This window comes from Panthera tigris, chromosome D2 (assembly GCF_018350195.1).
Source record: "Panthera tigris isolate Pti1 chromosome D2, P.tigris_Pti1_mat1.1, whole genome shotgun sequence".
Classification (NCBI taxonomy): Eukaryota; Metazoa; Chordata; class Mammalia; order Carnivora; family Felidae; genus Panthera; species Panthera tigris.
This window is the reverse complement of record NC_056670.1, coordinates 53899071-53919438: the sequence shown is the minus strand read 5'-3', so window position 1 is coordinate 53919438 and position 20368 is coordinate 53899071. Positions and strand designations below refer to the sequence as shown.

General features: G+C 39.2%; 1 protein-coding gene and 1 pseudogene across 1 annotated transcript in view; one reads left to right on the top strand and one right to left on the bottom strand.

Moving 5' to 3' along the window:
* The first annotated feature begins 5622 nt into the window (after positions 1–5622).
* LOC102958169 (cytochrome P450 2C21-like) overlaps positions 5623–20368 on the top strand; it is a 38026-nt gene continuing 23280 nt past the window's right edge. The window contains 4 exon segments of the mRNA XM_015536661.2: positions 5623–5709; positions 14935–15163; positions 15165–15231; positions 19837–19999. Coding sequence (XP_015392147.2) covers positions 14994–15163; positions 15165–15231; positions 19837–19999 — 400 coding nt within the window. The 5' untranslated portion in view covers positions 5623–5709; positions 14935–14993.
* Positions 12002–13913, bottom strand: LOC102949790 (annotated as a pseudogene).

The window sequence follows — 20368 nt, the reverse complement described above, 5'->3', positions numbered from 1 at the left end:
AACATTCTATTATGTATTTGAAGAGAATGTATATTCTGCTATTTAGGATGGAGTGTTTTATAAACTAAATTAGGTCAAGCTAGTTAATAGTTTCAAGGTAATTAAGCTCATGTCTTCTATCTTCTTACTGAGATTTTCTGTCTACTTGTTCAATCATTGAGTGAGAGTGGACACTTGAAATCTCTAGCTATAATATATGAATTCATCTAGTTCTATTGGTTTGGTTTTATATCTTTTAAAGTTTTTATTTAAGTAATCTCCAGACCTGGCATGGGGCTTGAACTCATGACTCTGAGATCTAGAGTCGCATGCTCTTCTGACCGAGCAAGCCAGGCACTCCTGGTTTTATATCGTTTTTTTTTTTATTATTGATTTTTTAAATGATTATTTATTTTTGAAGGAGGGAGGGAGGGAGAGAGAGAGAGAGAGAGCAAGCGAGCACGGAATCCCAAGCAGGCTTCATGCTGTCAGCGCAGAGCCCAACATGGTGCTTGATCCCACAAACTGAAATCATGACCTGAGCCAAAGTCAAGAGTGGGACGGACTCTTAACTGACTGAGCCACCCAGGCACCCTGGTGTTATATCTTTTAAAGCTCTGCTTTAGGTACATATACATTTAAGGTTCTTATATTTTGTAATGAGATAACTCCTTTGTGATTATGAAATGAACATCTTTATCTCTGGTAATATTCCCTGTTCTGAAATCTACTTGGATATTAAGCGAGCCATCCCAGCTTTCTTTGATCCGTGTTTGAATATTACATCTTTTTCCATCCTTTTAATTTTTCTGTGTCTATATATTTAGAGTTGGTTTTCTTTAGAAAGCATTTGTTTGAGTCTTGCTTTTTCGCTCAGCCAGCCAATCTCTACCTTTTGGTTTTGACCATTTTTATTTCCTTTAATTTTTTATGTCATTGGGTAAATGTCATCTTGCTATTGTTTTCTCATAGTTTTGTTCTTTATTTTCTTTTTTACCTACATCCTTTTGGATCAGTTATTTCTTATGGTTCCATTTGATCTCAATTATTTGTTTATTATCTCTATTTTTGTGTGTTGTTTTTTAGTGGTTTACAATTTATATCACCAACTTAATGTAGTCAATGTTCAAGTAATAATATACGTATCAAGCATAGTATAAAAACCTTACAATCAAAGTACCTGGGTGGCTCAGTCAGTTAAGTGTCTGACTTTAGCTCAGGTCATGATCTCACAGTTCATGGGTTTGAGCCCTGCGTTGGGCTCTGTGCTGGCAGGTCAAAGCCTGGAGCCTGCTTTGGATTCTGTGTCTCCCTCTCTCTCTGCCCCTCCCCCACTTATGTTCCCTCTCTCCCTCTTTCTCTCTCTCTCAAAAGTAAATAAACATTAAAAAAAACCTTATAATAGCATATTTCCATTTCCTGTCTCCCATCTTTTACATTTTTGTCATGTATTTTATTTCTACACATGTTTAAACCCAACAGTAGTCTTTAAAAAAGATATGAAAATTACTCTCTATAATTTTCTAAATAATTTTATTTAAGTAATTCCCACATTACCCTTTCCAGTGGTCTTCATTCCTTCCTATATATCCATGCTTTCCTCTGGGAGCATTTTCCTTCAGCATGAATAATTTATTTTAGTCATAATCTTAATCAGTGTGGTCTGCCATGGTGAATTTACTTCATTTGGAATGTCTGAAAATCTTTTTATGTAGCCATTTTTATTGAGGCATATTTTCAATATGTAATTTTATGTAATTAAAAAAATCTATTATGAATTGATTATAAACACCAAAATGATATATGAGTATAAGGAATGATTGTTGTCTCTAATTATAGTTTTTTCTCTCGGCCTCTTTCTGAGTTCCAGTATAGAGAATTATTTTCTATGTGTAGTAGAAGTTTCACCTCCATTGTAGGGACCATGTAATATTTATCTTTATGATCCCAAAGCCTCGTGCAGGACGTGGCATAGGTATAAGTGTGCTCAGTGAGGTTTTTTTGTCTGTCTGTTTGTTTGTTTGTTTATATGGGGGGGAGGGAGGGAGAGGGGGAGTAGGGGAGGGGGCAGAGAGAGAGAGGGAGAATCCAAAGCAGGCTCCAGGCTCCGAGCTGTCAGCACAGAGCCCAGCGCGGGGCTCAAACTCATGAGCCATGAGATCATGACCTGAGCTGAAGTTGGATACTTAACTAACTGAGCCACCTAGGTGCCCGAGTTGTTTTTTTTTTTTTTTTTTTTTTAATTAGGTAGATGAGGCCTCCTCTATTAAGCTTACTTTCCCTTCTTTCATCCATTCTATCTAGGAAAGCCATAATAAGTTATTTAACAATACTGCTGATTCAAATAGTTTTATTTTGGAGAGACTAAAGGAATGACAAGAATCGTGGACACTAACAATCACTGGAACTTCTTTGATTCTTTCTGGTCAAAATGGAACAGAACAAATGTGAACTAGGTTATAAGGCTCATCATTTTATTCTTTCTGGAGGCATTTAGGTGATTGGGCAAATACTACTATTTGGCAAGCATTTACAACAGCATGTACTATGTGTGTGGGCCTACACTAAGCATCATGGGGGACTTTCAATCTTGTAAGGTTAGAGAATGATAAAACATGATCCCTGTCTGGTGAGTGGTAAAGGTGGAACTGAAGAAAGGCAGAACATACATACTCTTATGTCTTGGATGAAATAATTATAACTTTTAAGGAGCAGCATATGCAAAATACTGTGCTCTAAAGTGAAGCTATAATTGATGATTAAACATAGTGCACTTAAAAGAAGTGATGGTGTAAGTTGGCCGTGAAGGATGGGGAAGGGAATTCCGTATGTGGTGAGGACATGCCCAACTTTAGACAAGTGGATTGGCAAGGAGACTGGGTAGAGGGAGCAGAGGACTTTAAGTGGTTTGGTAAAAATGGGCTTTGGCCTGATAAGGAATTGGAGTTTGGTATGTATGGAGTGATCTGAATACTGAGTTAGCAATTTTTTATTTGATTCGATGGAAATTTGAGCAAGAACAGGGATGTGCTTGCAGGTGATATTTGAGGGAAATTATGCAGGAGTTCCCTGGAGTGTTTTGAAATACAGTGAGGGGGTAGTTCAAGGGCCTGCTGGAGGTCTCTAATTTCTAGACCTAGTATCTGAGAGTCTGGATAATCAACATAGCCATGGAAATGCAGAGAAGATCACATGAAGATTGGGGCCCCTGGGTGGCTCAGTCGGTTGAGCATCTGAATTGTGGTTTTGGCTCAGGTCTTTGTCTTGGTTCGTGAGATGGAGTCCCACATTGGGCTCTGCACTGACAGTGCAAAGTCTTCTTAGGATCCTCTCTCTCTGCCCCTTCCCTGATCTTGTACATGCATGCATGCATCCTTGTGCTCTCTCTTTCTCAAAATGGGTAAATTAAAAAAAAAAAAAAAAAAAAGATTACATGAAGATTGTCTCTCTGCGTTCTCATGGATCTAGGAAGATAATCAGTTGGGCAAGTCCAAAGAAGCAAAAGGAGAAGAAAAACATTAAAAAGAAGGAATGGGGCGCCTTTGTGGCTCAGTTGGTTGAGCATCCAACTTCAGCTCAGGTCCATGATCTCATGGTTTGTGAATTCAAACCCTGCATCAGGCTCACTGCTGTCAGTGCAGAGCCTGCTCCGGAAACTCTGTCTCTGTCTCTCTAAAAAATAAATAAACATTTTTAAAAAAGAAGGACTAGATCAGATTGAGTGAGGAAGGTGGACCCCTGGGTGGCCTTTGGATGGGCTAAGAGGATTTGCTGGTGAGTCATAACTAAAGAGAGCAATTTAGAAGGAAGGAGATGATGGTGAGAGAAATTTCAGTAATGGAAGATCTTCTCTTTGAGAAGTTAAACCAAAGTGGGAAAGGTCTGGGTGACAGATTTAAATAGTGGTTGGGTCAAGTGGAAAAAGTACATGGGAAGGGAATAAATATACTTATTGATACATAAGTGTGAGTGCAAAGTTTTCACCAAAATGGGACAGGGAAGATTCTAGAACACATGGAAGAGAGGTACTCCCAGAAAAAAAAAGGACATTTCTTCCTCTGAAATTACAATTGGTTTAATCATCTATTTTCTGTTACACTGGGTGGATTGGAGAAATGGGTTAGTGGGCAGGACCTAGGACCCTAAATGGGTAGAGTCTAGAAGGTCAAAAATAATGACATTCAAATAATTTTCTGTGGAATTTGGTCTGAACAACCAATTTCATGGGATCTGGATGAGGTGCAGTGATTTGGGTCAAGTAGCTGATTTAAGGAGCTGTCAGAAGAAGCAAATTCCTTTCAGTATCTGTCCTTTTTTTCTATCCCTTAGGAATGGTTCTTAACCTTTTGGAGGCCATAGTTCTTTCTGGGAAGAATTCACTTGTATGCACCACTTGCTTTTTTTGCCCATTTTGATGGGCGTTATGGATGCTGTAAAGCCTCTTCATTACTCCCAGGATGAGGAGGGCTCCAAGTCCTCTGGTGTCTGAATTATCAGTAGCTATTGCCCCAGTACTGTATTTAAATATAACTTCATTGTTCTGGGCAACATTATTTTATTTTGATTCTAGCATAATTTTGATAGGCCAGGTATGAGAACCACTGAATCCCCTGATGCACTTGAACAGATGGGTATATCCAGGGAAAATTTGTACTATTGTTTCTTTATATTGGGACATATGTTGGGCAATTATTTTGTCAAGTAATTGCATCTAATCACTCCTAGGGAGTGCTAAATGCTAAAAAACTTACCTATGACAACCTGATAATGATTATATCTGACTTGTGATGAAATAGAAATAATGAACCTTATCCTGAGATGTAGACTCTTTCTTCTGTCCAAACATCCTAAGAGCACAGGTTTGATAACAAGAAAGGTGAATTTGGGGATAGATTAGAATAGAATTATAGAAGTTGGAAAGGCATGGATAGTATTTACTTTGATTCTTTTTTTCTTAATTTTTAAAAAGTTTTTATTTATCTATTTTGAGAGAGAGAGAGGGAGAGAAGGAGAACGCAAGCAAGGGAGGGGCAGAGAGAGAGGGAGAAAGAGAATCCCAAGCAGGCTCCACACTGCCAACGCAGAGCCCAACATGGGGCTTGAACCCACAAACCGTGAGATCACGACCTGAGCTGAGATGAAGAGTCAGATGCTTAACCGACTGAGCCATCCAGGCGCCCCACCTTGATTCTTTTTCTTAAAAAGTTTTTAAGTTGATGTGCCCACGGCTGTCTTCTGTTCAAATTGCCTGGCAGGACTGAAGAGAGGAGATAACCCAAAGGGGAGAATGATAGGGAAAACTGAAGGGCGGAGTGGACAGTAGGAGACGTGATCATTCTCTGAACAATGCAGAATCCCAGCTTCATAGCTGTGGTTTGGGCACAACCAACTTGAGTTGTCTAAGGTGTTTGTTTGTTTGTTTGTTTGTTTGTTTGTTTGTTTCTTAAGAGGTGGCTACTTCATTGATCAGTGTGCATTTTTTCAAAATTCATTCCTCATAGCGAAGATGTCCAGAGTAGTGTTCCAATGTTGCAGTTGCGAAAATGGATACTCCACTTTCTATTACTGAAGAATGAAATAAGTTCTGGAATTCTGCGTGAAATTGTCTCAGATGGTTTTACAGTCTGAGAAGCATTCTAAAAAGTTAGCTTCAGGAGAAGAGAACCTGCTATGACAAAAGATGTAGCTGAAGGAAACCTACTATCCAAGAAAGCTATGTCCAGAAAAGTAGTGAGTACAGAGTGAGAATATCTGAGTCAATCTTTTGTTTTTTTCCCCCCTCAATATGTACTTATTTTTGAAAGAGAGCAAGAGAGAGTGGGGGAGGGGCAGAGAGAGAGAGTGCGAGAATCCCAAGGAGGCTCTGATGCTGACAGCACAGATGATGCTGACATGGGGCTCAGTCCCATGAACCGCGAGATCATGACCTGAGCTGAAATCATGAGTCAGATAGTCAACCAACTGAGCTACCCAGGCGCCCCTGTCCCCTTAAATTTTTAGGTGCACAATACAGTATTGTTGCACAGCTATCTCTAGAACTTTACATTTTACGTGATTGAAACTCTTCATCCATTGAATAGCAACTTCCTATTTCCTCTTCTGCCAAGCCCCAGGCAAAAACCATTCTGCTCTGTTTCTATGAGTTTGACTATTTTAGATGTTTCGTTTAAGTTGAATCATGTGGTATTTGTCCTTCTGCTTTACCTCACTTAGCAAGGGCAGGCAGCAGGAGTCAGTCCAACGAAGGGCTCACTGGCTGTTGCAGTGTCCCTAGCTGTTGGTGTGCCCCCCCCCCCCCCACGGCTGCACACTCTCTCACCAGGTGTGCACACTGCAATGATGGTTGATGGTGAGGATTAGGCCAGGCGTGCACAGCTGGAGGGGCTGGCTATATAGGTGCACATGGTGCTGCAGGCTGGTGACAAGACAGAGCCTGATCTGGACCCACAAGCAGCTTCAGAGACCCTGGCCTACCAGCATGTGCCCCCATGGCTCCATGCTCTGCTGAGGGAGGAGGAGGAGGAAGAGAGTTCTAAAGATTGCAAAGGGACGGGTGGCTGGGTCACTCAGTTGGTTGAGCGTCTGACTCTTGATTTGGCTCAGGTCACGACTCCAGGCTCAACACTAGGAGCATGGGGCCTGCTTAAGATCCTCACTCCCTCTGTCCCTCCCCCAGAGAGCACATGCATGCGTGCTTTCTCGCTCTTTAAAAAAGTAAATAAAGATTGCAAAGAGACAAACTTTTCTGAACCTCCCTTTTTATTTACCCACTGTGAAACTGTCAACTCACTATTTCAACAGATTGTTTGACGTCCAAGTGATTCTGCAAGATACTCAACAAATGTTTGTAGGATGTAATTTAGTTGAAATACTTTCCATTATAGAGTTCATAAGTCATACGGTTGACCACTGAACAACACAGGGGGATCCTCCTGACCTCAGGGGAAAGCTCTCAGTTTTCCCCCATTGAGGATGATATTAGCTGTGGGCTTTTCATAAATGGCTTTTATGATGTTTAAGTATGTTCTTTCTATCCTGACTTTCTCAAGGGTTTTTTTATTAAGAAAGGATGCTGAATTTTGTCAAATGCTTTTTCTGCATCGATTGACAGGATCATACGGTTCTTTTCTTTTCTTAATGTGATGTATCATATTGATTGATTTGCGAATGTTGAACCAGCCCTGCAGCCCAGGAACGAATCCCACTTGATCGTGGTGAATAATTCTTTTTATATGCTGTTGAATTCGATTTGCTAGTATCTTGTTGAGAATTTTTGCATCCATATTCATCAGGGATATTGGCCTGTAGTTCTCTTTTTTTGCTGGGTCTCTGTCTGGCTTAGGAATCAAAGTAATACTGGCTTCATAGAATGAGTCTGGAAGTTTTCCTTCCCTTTCTATTTTTTTGGAACAGCTTGAGAAGGCTAGGTATTATCTCTGCTTTAAATGTCTGGTAGAATTCCCCAGGGAGGCCATCTGGTCCTGGACTCTTATTTGTTGGGAGATTTTTGATAACTGATTCAATTTCTTCGCTGGTTATGGGTCTGTTCAAGTTTTCTATTTCTTCCTCTTTGAGTTTTGGAAGTGTGTGGGTGCTTAGGAATTTGTCCATTTCTTCCAGGTTGTCCAGTTTGTTGGCATATAATTTTTCATAGTATTCCCTAATAATTGCTTGTATTTCTGAGGGATTTTTTGTAATAATTTCATTTTCATTCATGATTTTATCTATTTGGGTCATCTCCCTTTTCTTTTTGAGAAGCCTGGCTAGAGGTTTTATCAGTTTTGTTTAGTTTTTCAAAAAACCAACTCTTGGTTTCATTGATCTCCCCTACAGTTTTTTTAGATTCTATATTGTTTATTTCTGCTCTTGACTTTATTATTTCTCTTCTTCTGCTTTGGGGTGTCTTTGCTCCTCTGCTTCTATTTCCTTTAGGTGTGCTGTTAGATGTTGTATTTGGGATTTTTCTTGTTTCTTGAGATAGGCCTGGATTGTAATAAGATATACAGCTTTTGATGCAAAAGGAAGATCCAGAAAATTATCATTGAATCTACTATGGGTTATTTCTTTTCCCTCTATTTCTGGAAAAACAAGCTTCTTTTATAATCCAAATTCATGTAACATCTTTTTCTGAAACTGAATTAAAATACTCATTTTGTGCTTGAAAAAAAAAAAGTTTTCTTTTGCACATTATTTTTGTATCCCGCCTTCTCCCTTTTCTTGGATACATTTTTTTTTTAAGTTTATTTATTTTGAGAGACAGCACAAGCAGGGAAGGAGCAGAGAGAGAGGAAGAGAGAGGATCTCAAGCAGGCTCCACACTATCAGCACAGAGCCTGACGCAAGGCTCAATCCCACAAACCATGAGATCATGACCTGAGCAGAAATCAAGAGTCAGATACTTAACTGGCTGAGCCACTGAGGTGCCCCTCTTGGATACATTTTTATTTTGTTGGAGTTTTTCTCAATCATTTTGGAAATGGTTTCAAGGTTATAAAATGTCTGAATGTTTACATGTTCAAAAATGCCTGTATTTTGACATCATATTTGAATCCTATTTTGGCATACACTAATAATTTTGAAAATCATTTCCTATTGAACCTTTGAATACCTTACTCCACTGTAGTCTGTCATGTAAAAGCATCGTATATGGGAAGCTTTAAACTGATCTTTATTCTTTATAACTTCCTTTTTCTCTCCAGGATTTTTTACATTTTGTCTTTGTTTTGTTTTGTTTCTTGATGTTCCAAGGTCTCACAAGATTGTGGGAGTGTCGGTCTTTTTACTTTAATCCTTCTTCAAACTTGGTGTGGATCCTTTGCATTTTTCATCAGTTTAGGAAATTTTTCTTTAATTTTCTTTGCTTATTTTTCCATTTAGGTATTTTTTTCTCTCTCGTTGAAACTGCTATCATAAATTCATTGGAACTTCTAGAACTATTGTCCATACCATTTAACTCTGTTTGTAGTTTTCATTATTATTACTTTATACTCTATTCTTGGGAAACCTTTGGTTTCCCAATGTCTTCCTGCTAAATAAATTGAAATACAGCTAAATCTAGTTTATTACTCAGCACGTTTGTTCATTTAAAAAATGTTTTCGGTCAGAAAAACTAAAAGGCGATTGACAGAATGGGAGAAAATATTTGCAAATGACATGTCAGATAAAGGGTTAGTATCCAAAATCTATAAAGAATTTGCCAAACTCAACACCCGAAAAACAAATAATCCAGTGAAGAAATGGGCAAAAGACATGAATAGACTCTTTTCCAAAGAAGACATCCAGATGGCTAACAGACACATGAAAAAATGCTCAACATCACTCATCATCAGGGAAACACAAATCAAAACCACAAAGAGATACCACCTCACACCTGTCAGAATGGCTAAAATGAACAACTCAGGCAACAACAGATGTTGGCGAGGATGTGGAGAAAGGGGAACCCTCTTGCACTGTTGGTGGAAATGCAAACTGGTGCTGCCACTCTGGAAAACAATATGGAGGCTCCTCCAAAAGTTAAAAATAGAACTACCCTACGACCAGTAACTGCACTACTAGGTATTTAGCCAAAGGATACAGGAGTGATGATTTGAAGGAGCACATGCACCTTAATGTTTATAGCAGCACTATCAACAATAGCCAAAAAATGGAAAGAGCCGAAATGTCTATCAACAATGAATGGATAAAGAAGATGTGGTTCATATATATAATATATGGAATATTACTTGGCAATCGAAAAGAATGAAATCTTGCCATTTGCAACAACGTGGATGCTAAGTGAAATTAGAAAAAGACCAATATGTGATTTTACTCATATATGGAATTTAAGAAACAAAACAGATGAACAAAAGGAAGGGAAGCAAAAATAAGATTAAAACAGAGAGGGAGACAACCATAAAAGACTCTTAAATTCAGAGGACAAACTGAAGGATGCTGAAGGGTGTTGGGTGGGGAGATGGGCTAAATAGGTGGTGGGCATTAAGGAGGACACTTGTTGGGATGGCACTGGGTCTTATATGTTGGGATGGCACTGCGTCTTTGGGGCATGTGGGTGGCTCAGTCAGTTAAGTGTCTGACGCTTGATTTGGGCCCAGGGCATGATGTCACCGTCATGAAATAGAGCCCTGCATCAGGCTCTGTGCTGGGCGTGGAACCTGCTTACGATTCTTTCTCCGTCTTCCCTCTGCCCCTCTTCCTGCTTGTGCATGCTCCTGCTCTCGCTCTCGCTCTCTCTTAAAAAAAGGTTTTGTAATCGTATTGTTAATTACCAAGAACTTTTTCTAATAACGTGTTCTTTTTTTTTGTTTTTTTAACGTTTATTTATTTTTGAGACAGAGAGAGACAGAGCATGAACGGGGGGAGGGGCAGAGAGAGAGGGAGACACAGAACTGGAAGCAGGCTCCAGGCTCTGAGCCATCAGCCCAGAGCCCGACGCGGGGCTCGAACTCACGGTCCGTGAGATCGTGACCTGAGCCGAAGTTGGACGCCCAACCGACTGAGCCACCCAGGCACCCCAACGTGTTCTTTTTAAATGGCTAAATATATCTTATGATGTTGTACTTATTTTAACCATTTTTGTTTTCTCAAGGTTAACTTCTTCAGGGATTAGTATTCTTTTTTTTTTTTTTTTTTTAGTTTTATTTATTGAGAAGCCATACAGAGAAAGACAGATACCATATGGTTTCACTCTTATGTGGATCCTGAGAAACGTAACAGAAACCCATGGGGGAGGGGAAGGAAAAAAAAAAAAAAAAAGAGGTTAGAGTGGGAGAGAGCCAAAGCATAAGAGACTGTTAAAAACTGAGAACAAACTGAGGGTTGATGGGGGGTGGGAGGGAGGGCAGGGTGGGTGATGGGTATTGAGGAGGGCACCTTTTGGGATGAGCACTGGGTGTTGTATGGAAACCAATTTGACAGTAAATTTCATATATTAAAAAAAAATAATAAAAAAAATAAATAAAAGATGAAGTAAAAAAAACAAAAAAACAAAAAACAAAAAACAAAAAAAGTTTTATTTATTGAGAGAGAGAGAGAGAGAGAGCATGCAAGTGGGAGTGGGAGAGAGAATCCCAAGCAGGCTCGGCACTGTCAGGGCAGAACCTGAAACATAGCCCAAACCCATGAACCCTGAGATTATTACCTGAGCCAAAGTTGGACACTTAACCAACTGGGCCACCCAGGCACCCCTAACGTTCTTGTTTTTTTGTTGGTTTTTTTTTTTTAGCTGTACAAAAAATAAATTAACTTTATTAAGTTACTATTTCAGTCCTTAGACATTGATTTGTTTATAAAAATATCAGTTTGAAATACATTATTGAAAGTGAATACACACAATAAATGGAAAACAGGGATGCATGGTGCTGGAGACATATCAACCAACTCATCTTCAGGTGTTGCCCACTGTTGTAGACAAGATTTGACACATAATCAGCATTATTGAAAGAGCAGTCAAAGTACCTGGGAGAGGGGTGCAAACTATAAGAAAAATATATTAAAGCTCTGGACCACTCACCAAAAAAATATTCACTGTTTAATCTGGGAGTTAATCTCACTATATATAGCACTGAATAAACTACTACCCATAAGAACAATTTAAAAATAAGAAAAGTGCCAAGGAACCCTCATTAACAGTATTTTTAAGTCTAAGTTTCTACTTTAAATATCTGATGATTACTCGAATATCCTAAGCCAAGAGGCAGGCCCTATGACAATAAGTTATAAATAGTCTGAATTTAATAACTTAAAGGTGATAATGGTTAATATAATACATACTGTGTGAGGAACTCAACTAACCTCTTTCAGGTAAGGTCATAATTAAAAGGCTTAAGTCTACAGTTTCAATTTCTGCTTAAGAGTGATGATACCCCATTATTGTAAATATGCTAATATGCACATTACTTGCATGAATTATACTTGAATGAATTCTGTATACACGTGGTTCCATATTCCAAATGCAAATTCTCAGCGGTGTAGGCTTAAAATCAAAGCTGGGTTTAACAAATGCTTTCTAACTTCTGAAAGCAAATGATAAAAGCACTGCCTAAAAGTGAATAAACTAAGGTTACAAACAGGTGACCAATCCTTTTTTTCCCTTTATGTGTGATGAACTTCATGAAGCCTTAATTCCGAGGTATATTTGTTTCTGGACCATATAGCTTACATGATTTTCTTTTTTCTTTTCTTTTCTTTCTTTTTTTTTTTAAGAATTACATTTTTTTAACTTTATTTTTGATTTTTTAAAATTTACATCCAAATTAGTTACCATATAGTGAAGCAGTGACTTCAGGAGTAGATTCCTTAATGTCCCTTACCCATTTAGCCCATCCCCCCTCCCACAACCCCTCCAGCAACCCTCAGTTCTCCATATTTATGAGTCTCTTCTGTTTTGTCCCCTCCCTGTTTTTATATTATTTTTGTTTCCCTTCCCTTATGTTAATCTGTTTTGTCTCTTAAAGTACTCATATGAGTGAAGTAATATGATTTTTGTCTTTCTCTGACTAATTTCACTTAGCATAATACCCTCCAGTACCATCCACATAATTGCAAATGGCAACATTTCATTCTTTTTGATTGCCGAGTAATACTCCATTGTATATATATATACCACATTTTCTTTATCCATTTATTCCATTCACTCCATCCATTCATCTATTCATGGACATTTGGGCTCTTTCCATACTTTGGCTATTGTTGATAGTGCTGCTATAAACATGGGGGTGAATGTGTCCCTTCAAAACAGCATACCTGTATCCCTTGGATAAATGCCTAGTAGTGCAATTGCTGGGTCGTAGGGTAGTTCTATTTTTAGTTTTTTGAAGAACCCCCATACTATTTTCCAGAGTGGCTGCACCAGCTTGCATTCCCACCAACAGTGCAAAAGAGATCCTCTTTCTCCGCATCCTCGCCAACATCTGTTGCTGCCTGAGTTGTTAATGTTAGCCATTCTGACACGTGTGAGGTGGTATCTCATTGTGGTTTTGATTTGTATTTCCCTGATGATGAGCGAGTGATGTTGAGCATTTTTTCATGTGTCGGTTGGCCATCTGGATGTCTTCTTTGGAGAAGTGTCTATTCATGTCTTTTGCCTGCTTCTTCATGGGATTATTTGTTTTTTGGGTGTTGAGTTTGAGAAGTTCTTTGTAGATTTTGGATACTAACCCTTTATCTGATATGTTATTTGCAAATATCTTCTCCCATTCTGTTGGTTGCCTTTTAGTTTTGCTGATTGTTTCCTTCACTGTGCAGAAGCTTTTTATTTTGATGAGGTCCCAGACATGCTCCTCTTTCAAAGGCAGCTAACATCTGCTTTACAACTTCATCGAAAAATGATGTGGCAAGCTGAGAGTACAGAAGGGAGCGGAATTCAGAAGAAATTGAAAAATCCAAGGTACAAGTTCTTGGGTAGCCAGGAAGACCAGGGCTAAAATGCCAAATAGTCTTCAAATGATTGAAAAGCTTCCCATCAGTATAGGATGCCTTTACCAAATGTGGTTTCACCAAGGTTCCTACTGATGTATAGCGCTCCAACACAGGTGGAAACCCAATTTCCAATTGTGTTTTGCAGTATCCGGTTCTCTTTGATATTACATCTGATTTTTTACGCCAAGGAACAAAATGCTTGTAGTCTTCCATTCCTGATACCACATCATACATTTTCTGCATAGAATATCCTATAATTCTCCTCTCTGAATATTCTTTTGTTTATTAATGGTGCAACACTTTTGAAGAAAGTTCTTGCATATATCTCCTTAGGCAAAACTGAGGTATGTAGTGGAAGAGTTCTGCTCATCAGTATACCACAGGAAGCTAAATATCTGACGTTCCAGGTAGGGCCCCTGCGACGGAGCCAGGGTTCCAGCCACTGCCGTTGACTTTGGACGGCATCCCGAAACCACCTTTCTCAGGGCCCCCTGACTGGCCCCAGCTTCCATGATCATCTCACTCTCATGTTCTCGTTTCTTAAGTGTGATATTTGTCGTGCCTTGTCGGATTTCCTCAAATGTATTTTGAGTCTTGAAGTTTTGTTCATATCTTTGAGCTTCTAGACACTTTCAAATATTTATAGTATTGAATTCTGGAGTATATTTCCTTACCCACGTGAGATTAAGCAATGTATTCTGGTTATAGGACCCTCATTGGAAATGGATGTACAAGGGGAAGGAGGGGTGATATGCAGCCAAAGGACCTTCCACTGTTTAAGTGATTTCTTTCTTTGACTTGGTAGATCCCTGTCTTCTAATGTCTTTTGACCCTGCATCCCCTTTGGGAGTTAAGTGTGTCAGAACGCCTCACATATATTGGGACACCTGGGTGGCTCAGTTGGTTAAGCATCAGACTTATGCTCAGGTCATGATCTCATGGTTTGTGAGTTCAAACCCCGTGTTAGGCTCTGTGCTGACAGCTAGGAGCCTGGAGCTTATTTTGGATTCTGTGTCTTCCTGTCTCTACCCCTCCCCTGCACGTGCGCTCGCTTGCTCTCTCTCTCTCACTCTCATACACACACACGCTCTCTCTCTCTCTCTCAAAAATAAACATTAAAATTTTTTTAATTAAAAAAAAAAAGAACTCTTGACATATAGAAAGGGGCTCTGCCAAGAGTTGGGATATCTCTACTCTTCTTTAGGAAAGACTAGCTCTGTATATTCTTCTTTTTTACCCTGCCTTCTCTCTACTATCTCTTAATTCTGGCTTTTTCCTGGATTTTCTGCGAAAAGGCAGAGAGAGTGCTGCTTTCTTCTGCTCATGTAGTAGTAATTTTTGACATGAGATACTCTCTTTCATCATTTGTCAAGATCATGAATTCCAGCCCTTTGAAAATCTGATAGTTTTCAGTTTTACTGTTAAAATATGACCATCTCTGAAGAAGTAAGAGTTACTGTTTTAGTTGGGATTACCAATGAAAACCTAGATATTTATCAATACTAAAGTGACTGTTTTTGTTTTACTCTTTGCTAATAGGTCAAAATCCACTGAAGATAAAAAGGTATCCCAAAGGTTGAAGATTTAGTGCATGTTTGATGATCAGCTGGAACTTAGTATTTATAAAACCTTTGGATTCCAAGCTTCCAACTGCATTTACGCAAGGTACAACAATGGATCTTTTCATAATTCTGGTGATTTATCTTTCTTGTTTGATTCTTTATTTTCTCTGGAATCGAAACCGTGCCAAAGGGAAGCTACCACCTGGCCCCTCTGCCAATCATTGGAAATATTTTGCAGATAAATACTAATAATGTAAGCAAATCCATAAGCAAGGTGAGTATGATTACTTTTCTTCCAGCTGTTTGCGGTTACAGCCATATATCTAAATAAAATATGGTCCCAGCCATATTTGCAGGGGTGCAATTTTTTTTTTTTTTAAATTTTTTTTTTTTAACATGTTTTATTTATTTTTGGGACAGAGAGAGACAGAGCATGAACGGGGGAGGGGCAGAGAGAGAGGGAGACACAGAATCGGAAACAGGCTCCAGGCTCCGAGCCATCAGCCCAGAGCCTGACGCGGGGCTCGAACTCATGGACCGCGAGATCGTGACCTGGCTGAAGTCGGACGCTTAACCGACTGCGCCACCCAGGCGCCCCGAAGGGGTGCAATTTTGATTGGGATTGTGTTGAATGTGTAGATAGCTTTGGGTAGTACTGACATTTTAACAATATTTATTCTTCCAATCCATGAGCACAGAATGTTTTTCCATTTCTTTGTGTCTTCTTTAATTTCCTTCATAAGCTTTCTATAGTTTTCAGCATACAGTTCTTTTACATCTTTGGTTAGGTTGATTCCTGGGTATTTTATGATTCGTGGTGCACTTGTAAATGGGATCAGTTTCTTTATTTGTCTTTGTGTTGCTTCATTATTAGTGTATAAGAATGCAACTGATTTCTGTACATTAATTTCGTATCCTGCGACTTTGCTGAATTCATGTATCAGTTCTAGCAGACTTTTGGTGGAGTCTATCGGGTTTTCCATGTATAATATCTCATCTGCAAATCAGGATTGTCTGATTGCGAGGACTTCCAACACTATGTTAAACAACAGCAGTGAGAGTGGACGTCCCTGTCGTGTTCCTGATCTCGGGGGGGGGGGGGGAAGCTCTCAGTTTTTCCCCATTGAGGATAATATTAGCTGTGGGCTTTTCATAAATGGCTTTTATGATGTTTAAGTATGTTCCTTCTATTCCGACTTTCTCAAGGGTTTTTATTAAGAAAGGATGCTGAATTTTGTCAAATGCTTTTTCTGCATCGATTGACAGGATCTTATGGTTCTTTTCTTTTCTTTTATTAATGTGATGTATCACATTGATTGATTTGTGAATGTTGAACCAGCCCTGCAGCCCAGGAACGAATCCCACTTGATCGTGGTGAATAATTCTTTTTATATGCTGTTGAATTTGATTTGCTAGTATCTTGTTGAGAATTTTTGCATCCATAATTCATCAGGGATATTGGCCTGTAGTTCTCTTTTTTTGCTGGGTCTCTGTCTGGTTTGGGAATCAAAGTAATGCTGGCTTCATAGAATGAGTCTGGAAGTTTTCCTTCCCTTTCTATTTTTTGGAACAGCTTGAGAAGGATAGGTATTATCTCTGCTTTAAATGTCTGGTAGAATTCCCCATCACTCCTCATCAAGGAAATACAAATCAAAAGCACACTGAGATATCACCTCACGCCAGTCAGATTGGCTAAAATGAACAAATCAGGAGACTATAGATTCTGGCGAGGATGTGGAGAAACGGGAACCCTCTTGCACTGCTGGTGGGAATGCAAACTGGTGCTGCCACTCTGGAAAACAATATGGAGGCTCCTCCAAAAGTTAAAAATAGAACTACCCTATGACCAGTAACTGCACTACTAGGTATTTAGCCAAAGGATACAGGAGTGATGATCTGAAGGAGCACATGCACCTTAATGTTTATAGCAGCACTATCAACAATAGCCAAAAAATGGAAAGAGCCGAAATGTCTATCAACAATGAATGGATAAAGAAATTGTGGTTTATATACACAATGGAATACTACTTGGCAATGAGAAAGAATGAAATATGGCCTTTTGTAGCAACATGGATGGAACTGGAGAGTGTGATGCTAAGTGAAATAAGTCATACAGAGAAAGACAGATACCATATGTTTTCAGTCTTATGTGGATGCTGAGAAACTTAACAGAAGACCATGGGGGAGAAGGAAAAAAAAAAAAAAAAAAAGAGGGAGAGAGCCAAACCATAAAAGACTCATAAAAACTGTGAGAATAAACTGAGGGTTGATGGGGGGTGGGAGGGAGGGTAGGGTGGGTGATGGGCATTGAGGACGGCACCTGCTGGGATGAGCACTGGGTGTTGTATGGAAACCAATTTGACAATAAATTTCATATTAAAAAGAAAAGAAGTGATTTTAAAGAGAAGTGTTCATTGGGTATCCAGCTAGAAGGTTGCCAGAGAGGATGAGATCCATGAGATGATTGTTAAAATTGCCAAAAGAAGGAATTCCCTGTCCATGTTGTGAGCAGGTCCCCTTTTTAGTAATTATTCTTTGGTAAACTCTAATGGCAATGAAACTGTTTTCAATTTAAAAAAAAGTTCTGATCTACAGATCACAACACTAAAAATTTCCTAAAAACACACATTTTTTTAAGTCAAGGAAATACGGTCCCAGAATTGTTTCTATTATATTTGTTCAATGAATGTGTGAAGAACTACTCTATTCCTAGCTATTTATATAGCAGTAGCTCTCTAAATCTTGAAGGGATTGTCTGAAATCTGTCTTTGCTGAGACAGCTAGTTACCAGAGCACAGCTTCTGGAAACCCCTTTCTGTGTTTTGCGCTAAGAGATTGAAAGAGGATTATGTCAGCACCCTAGCTCATCTGCTTGTTAACTCACAGCATTGGGCAAGTTTTAAAAATCTCTCTCAGTGTTAATTTCCATTCCTTTAAAATGTGAATAACAGTTCTATTTTGTGTAGGGTCCTTCAATATATCATATATTCAACAAGTTATTGAATATCTACTTTGTTAGATGCTGGGGATTTTGGGTTTTTTTTAAGTTTATTTATTTATTTTTGAGAGAGACAGAGAGAGAGAGAGCATGCAGGGGAGGGGCAGAGGGAGAGAGAATCCCAAGCAGGGTCCATGCACAAAGTCTGACATGGGGCTTGATCTCATGTACTGTGAGATCATGACTTGAGCCAAAATCAAAAAGTCGGATGCTTAACTGACTGAGCCATCCGGGTGCCCCAGTGCTGGGGATTTTCAATGGTAAATGAAAAAGAAAAAACAGACCCTGGATTATGGAATTTATAGTCTATAGGGTAGGCATGTTTTGTAAAATAATCACGCAGATAAGTGTGTGATTACAAACCATGTAACAGGGACACAATAGAAAGAGGCCGTGCAGCTCGGTGGAGCAGGAATGGGAGGAATGTCAGCAAAGCGTTCTCTGAGGAAGTGAAGCTGAAGCTGAGATCTAAAGAATGTTCAAGCATTAACCAGACAAAATGCAGATGGAAGTTCATTCCAGGCGGTTTCATTCTGGAGGAGAATTAGTTGTCATTGTCTCTGAAAGAGGACCAATTTGGTAAAAACATGGTGTGGGATATGATTGGAGAAATAGTTGCCAGAAATGCAAGTCTTACAAGGCTTTTAAAACTATTGGTCCTGGGGCACCTGGGTGGCCTCAGTCACTTATGTGTCCAACTTCGGCTCAAGCCATCTCGGTTCATGAGTTCGAGCCCTGCGTCAGGCTCTGTGCCGGCAGCTCAGAGCCTGGAGACTGCTTCAGATGCTGTGTCTCCCTCTCTCTCTGCCCCTCCCCTGCTTGTGCTCTATCTCTCTCTCTTTCTCGCTCTCTCAAAAATAAACATTAAAAAAAAAGAATATTGGTCTTTAGCACAAGAGCAATGTGATGCCATTAACGTGCTTAAAGGACTCTCATGTTAACATTTGCCTTGTGAAAAGAGCACTCTGGTTGCTTTATGGAGAATGAATTGTAAGGTAGCAGGAGGACTCAAACCTTGGACAAGTTGAAGGAGTTATTTAGTATACCAAAGAAGCTGCCATGACAGAAAGACCCCAATAACACAATGGCTTCAGGAAGATAAGAGCTTATTTCTATCTCACAGCATGAGATCGAGGTGAGTGCTGCTGTGCTGCCTCTCTTCCTTGCGGTCATCTAGAGAACCAGTTTTTCTTTGTCTTCTAGTTGACCATCCTGGGCACCTAGGCTATTGTTCTCATGTGCATGGAGGCAGTGAGGTTGTTTCCATGCTGTCCTTTCAGTCCCCGGGTAGGGGGAGAAATGGAGGGCATGCAATTACCATTTATACAAAAGCGTAGGATTTGCACACATCATTTCTGCTAATATCAGTTCATGAAAACTTAGTCACATGGCCGCACAGGGAAGCTGGGAAATGTCTGCGACCATGTTGCCATGTCCTTATGTATTTAGAGGTCTCTAGTGCTAAAAAGACGTAGAGAGTGGATAATGAGGGATGACTGGTAGTCTACACATGGGACAAGATGGAGGAGCCTCCCTTAAGCAGGACAAGAAACACATTATTGTAACTATAGGAAGAAAGAAATTTGGTGCAGCTGTAGATTTGGCAGACAAAAGTTAATAAAAGAATATGAATAAATTCCATAATATAATATCTGTCACATAGTAGGAGCTGAATAAAGGTTAACTATTGATGACGATAATAATAATAGCAATGTGTCTAATAATATAATTACCACTTAATGTGATTAAGTTACTAGTTCTAGAAGTTGAGATCTTTTATATTACGTGAATGAGTATAAAATATCTCTTGAGTAAAGAGACTTATCTACATTTTTAGTTTTGAAATTCTCACTACTCCTGTACCTTGTATTGCTTTCCCAGCTAGCAGAGAGTTACGGCCCTGTGTTCACTGTGTACTTTGGCATCAAGCCCACTGTGGTGATATACGGATATGAAGCAGTAAAGGAAGCTCTAATTGATCAGAGTGAGGTGTTTTCTGGCAGAGGCCCTTTCCCAGTGCTGGACAAATCCATCCAGGGATTAGGTATGTCTCCATTTGGGGAACATATGTGGGTTTGTAAGTTGCAAAGACTTATAAACTAAGGGATTGAGAAATTGTAAGTATTTAGAGAAGCCTATGAAAATATCATAATTCCAACATTTTTTTCCATAAAGGATCATTAATCCATATTTTAGATTCGGAAAGTGACAAGGTGTCTCCATGAAACATAAAATGCAATGAAAGCAAATCACCTAACCATTAATGTGCTATAAATTTGTGTTCATTTGAAAATATGGCCAGTTAGGATAATGTTCATTTCAGTTAAGATAATAAGAGACAGAAAAAGAAGGAAGGAAAATGACTCAATTATCCTAGCCACCAAACATTTTGCTTTTTGGCCTGAGTCATGGT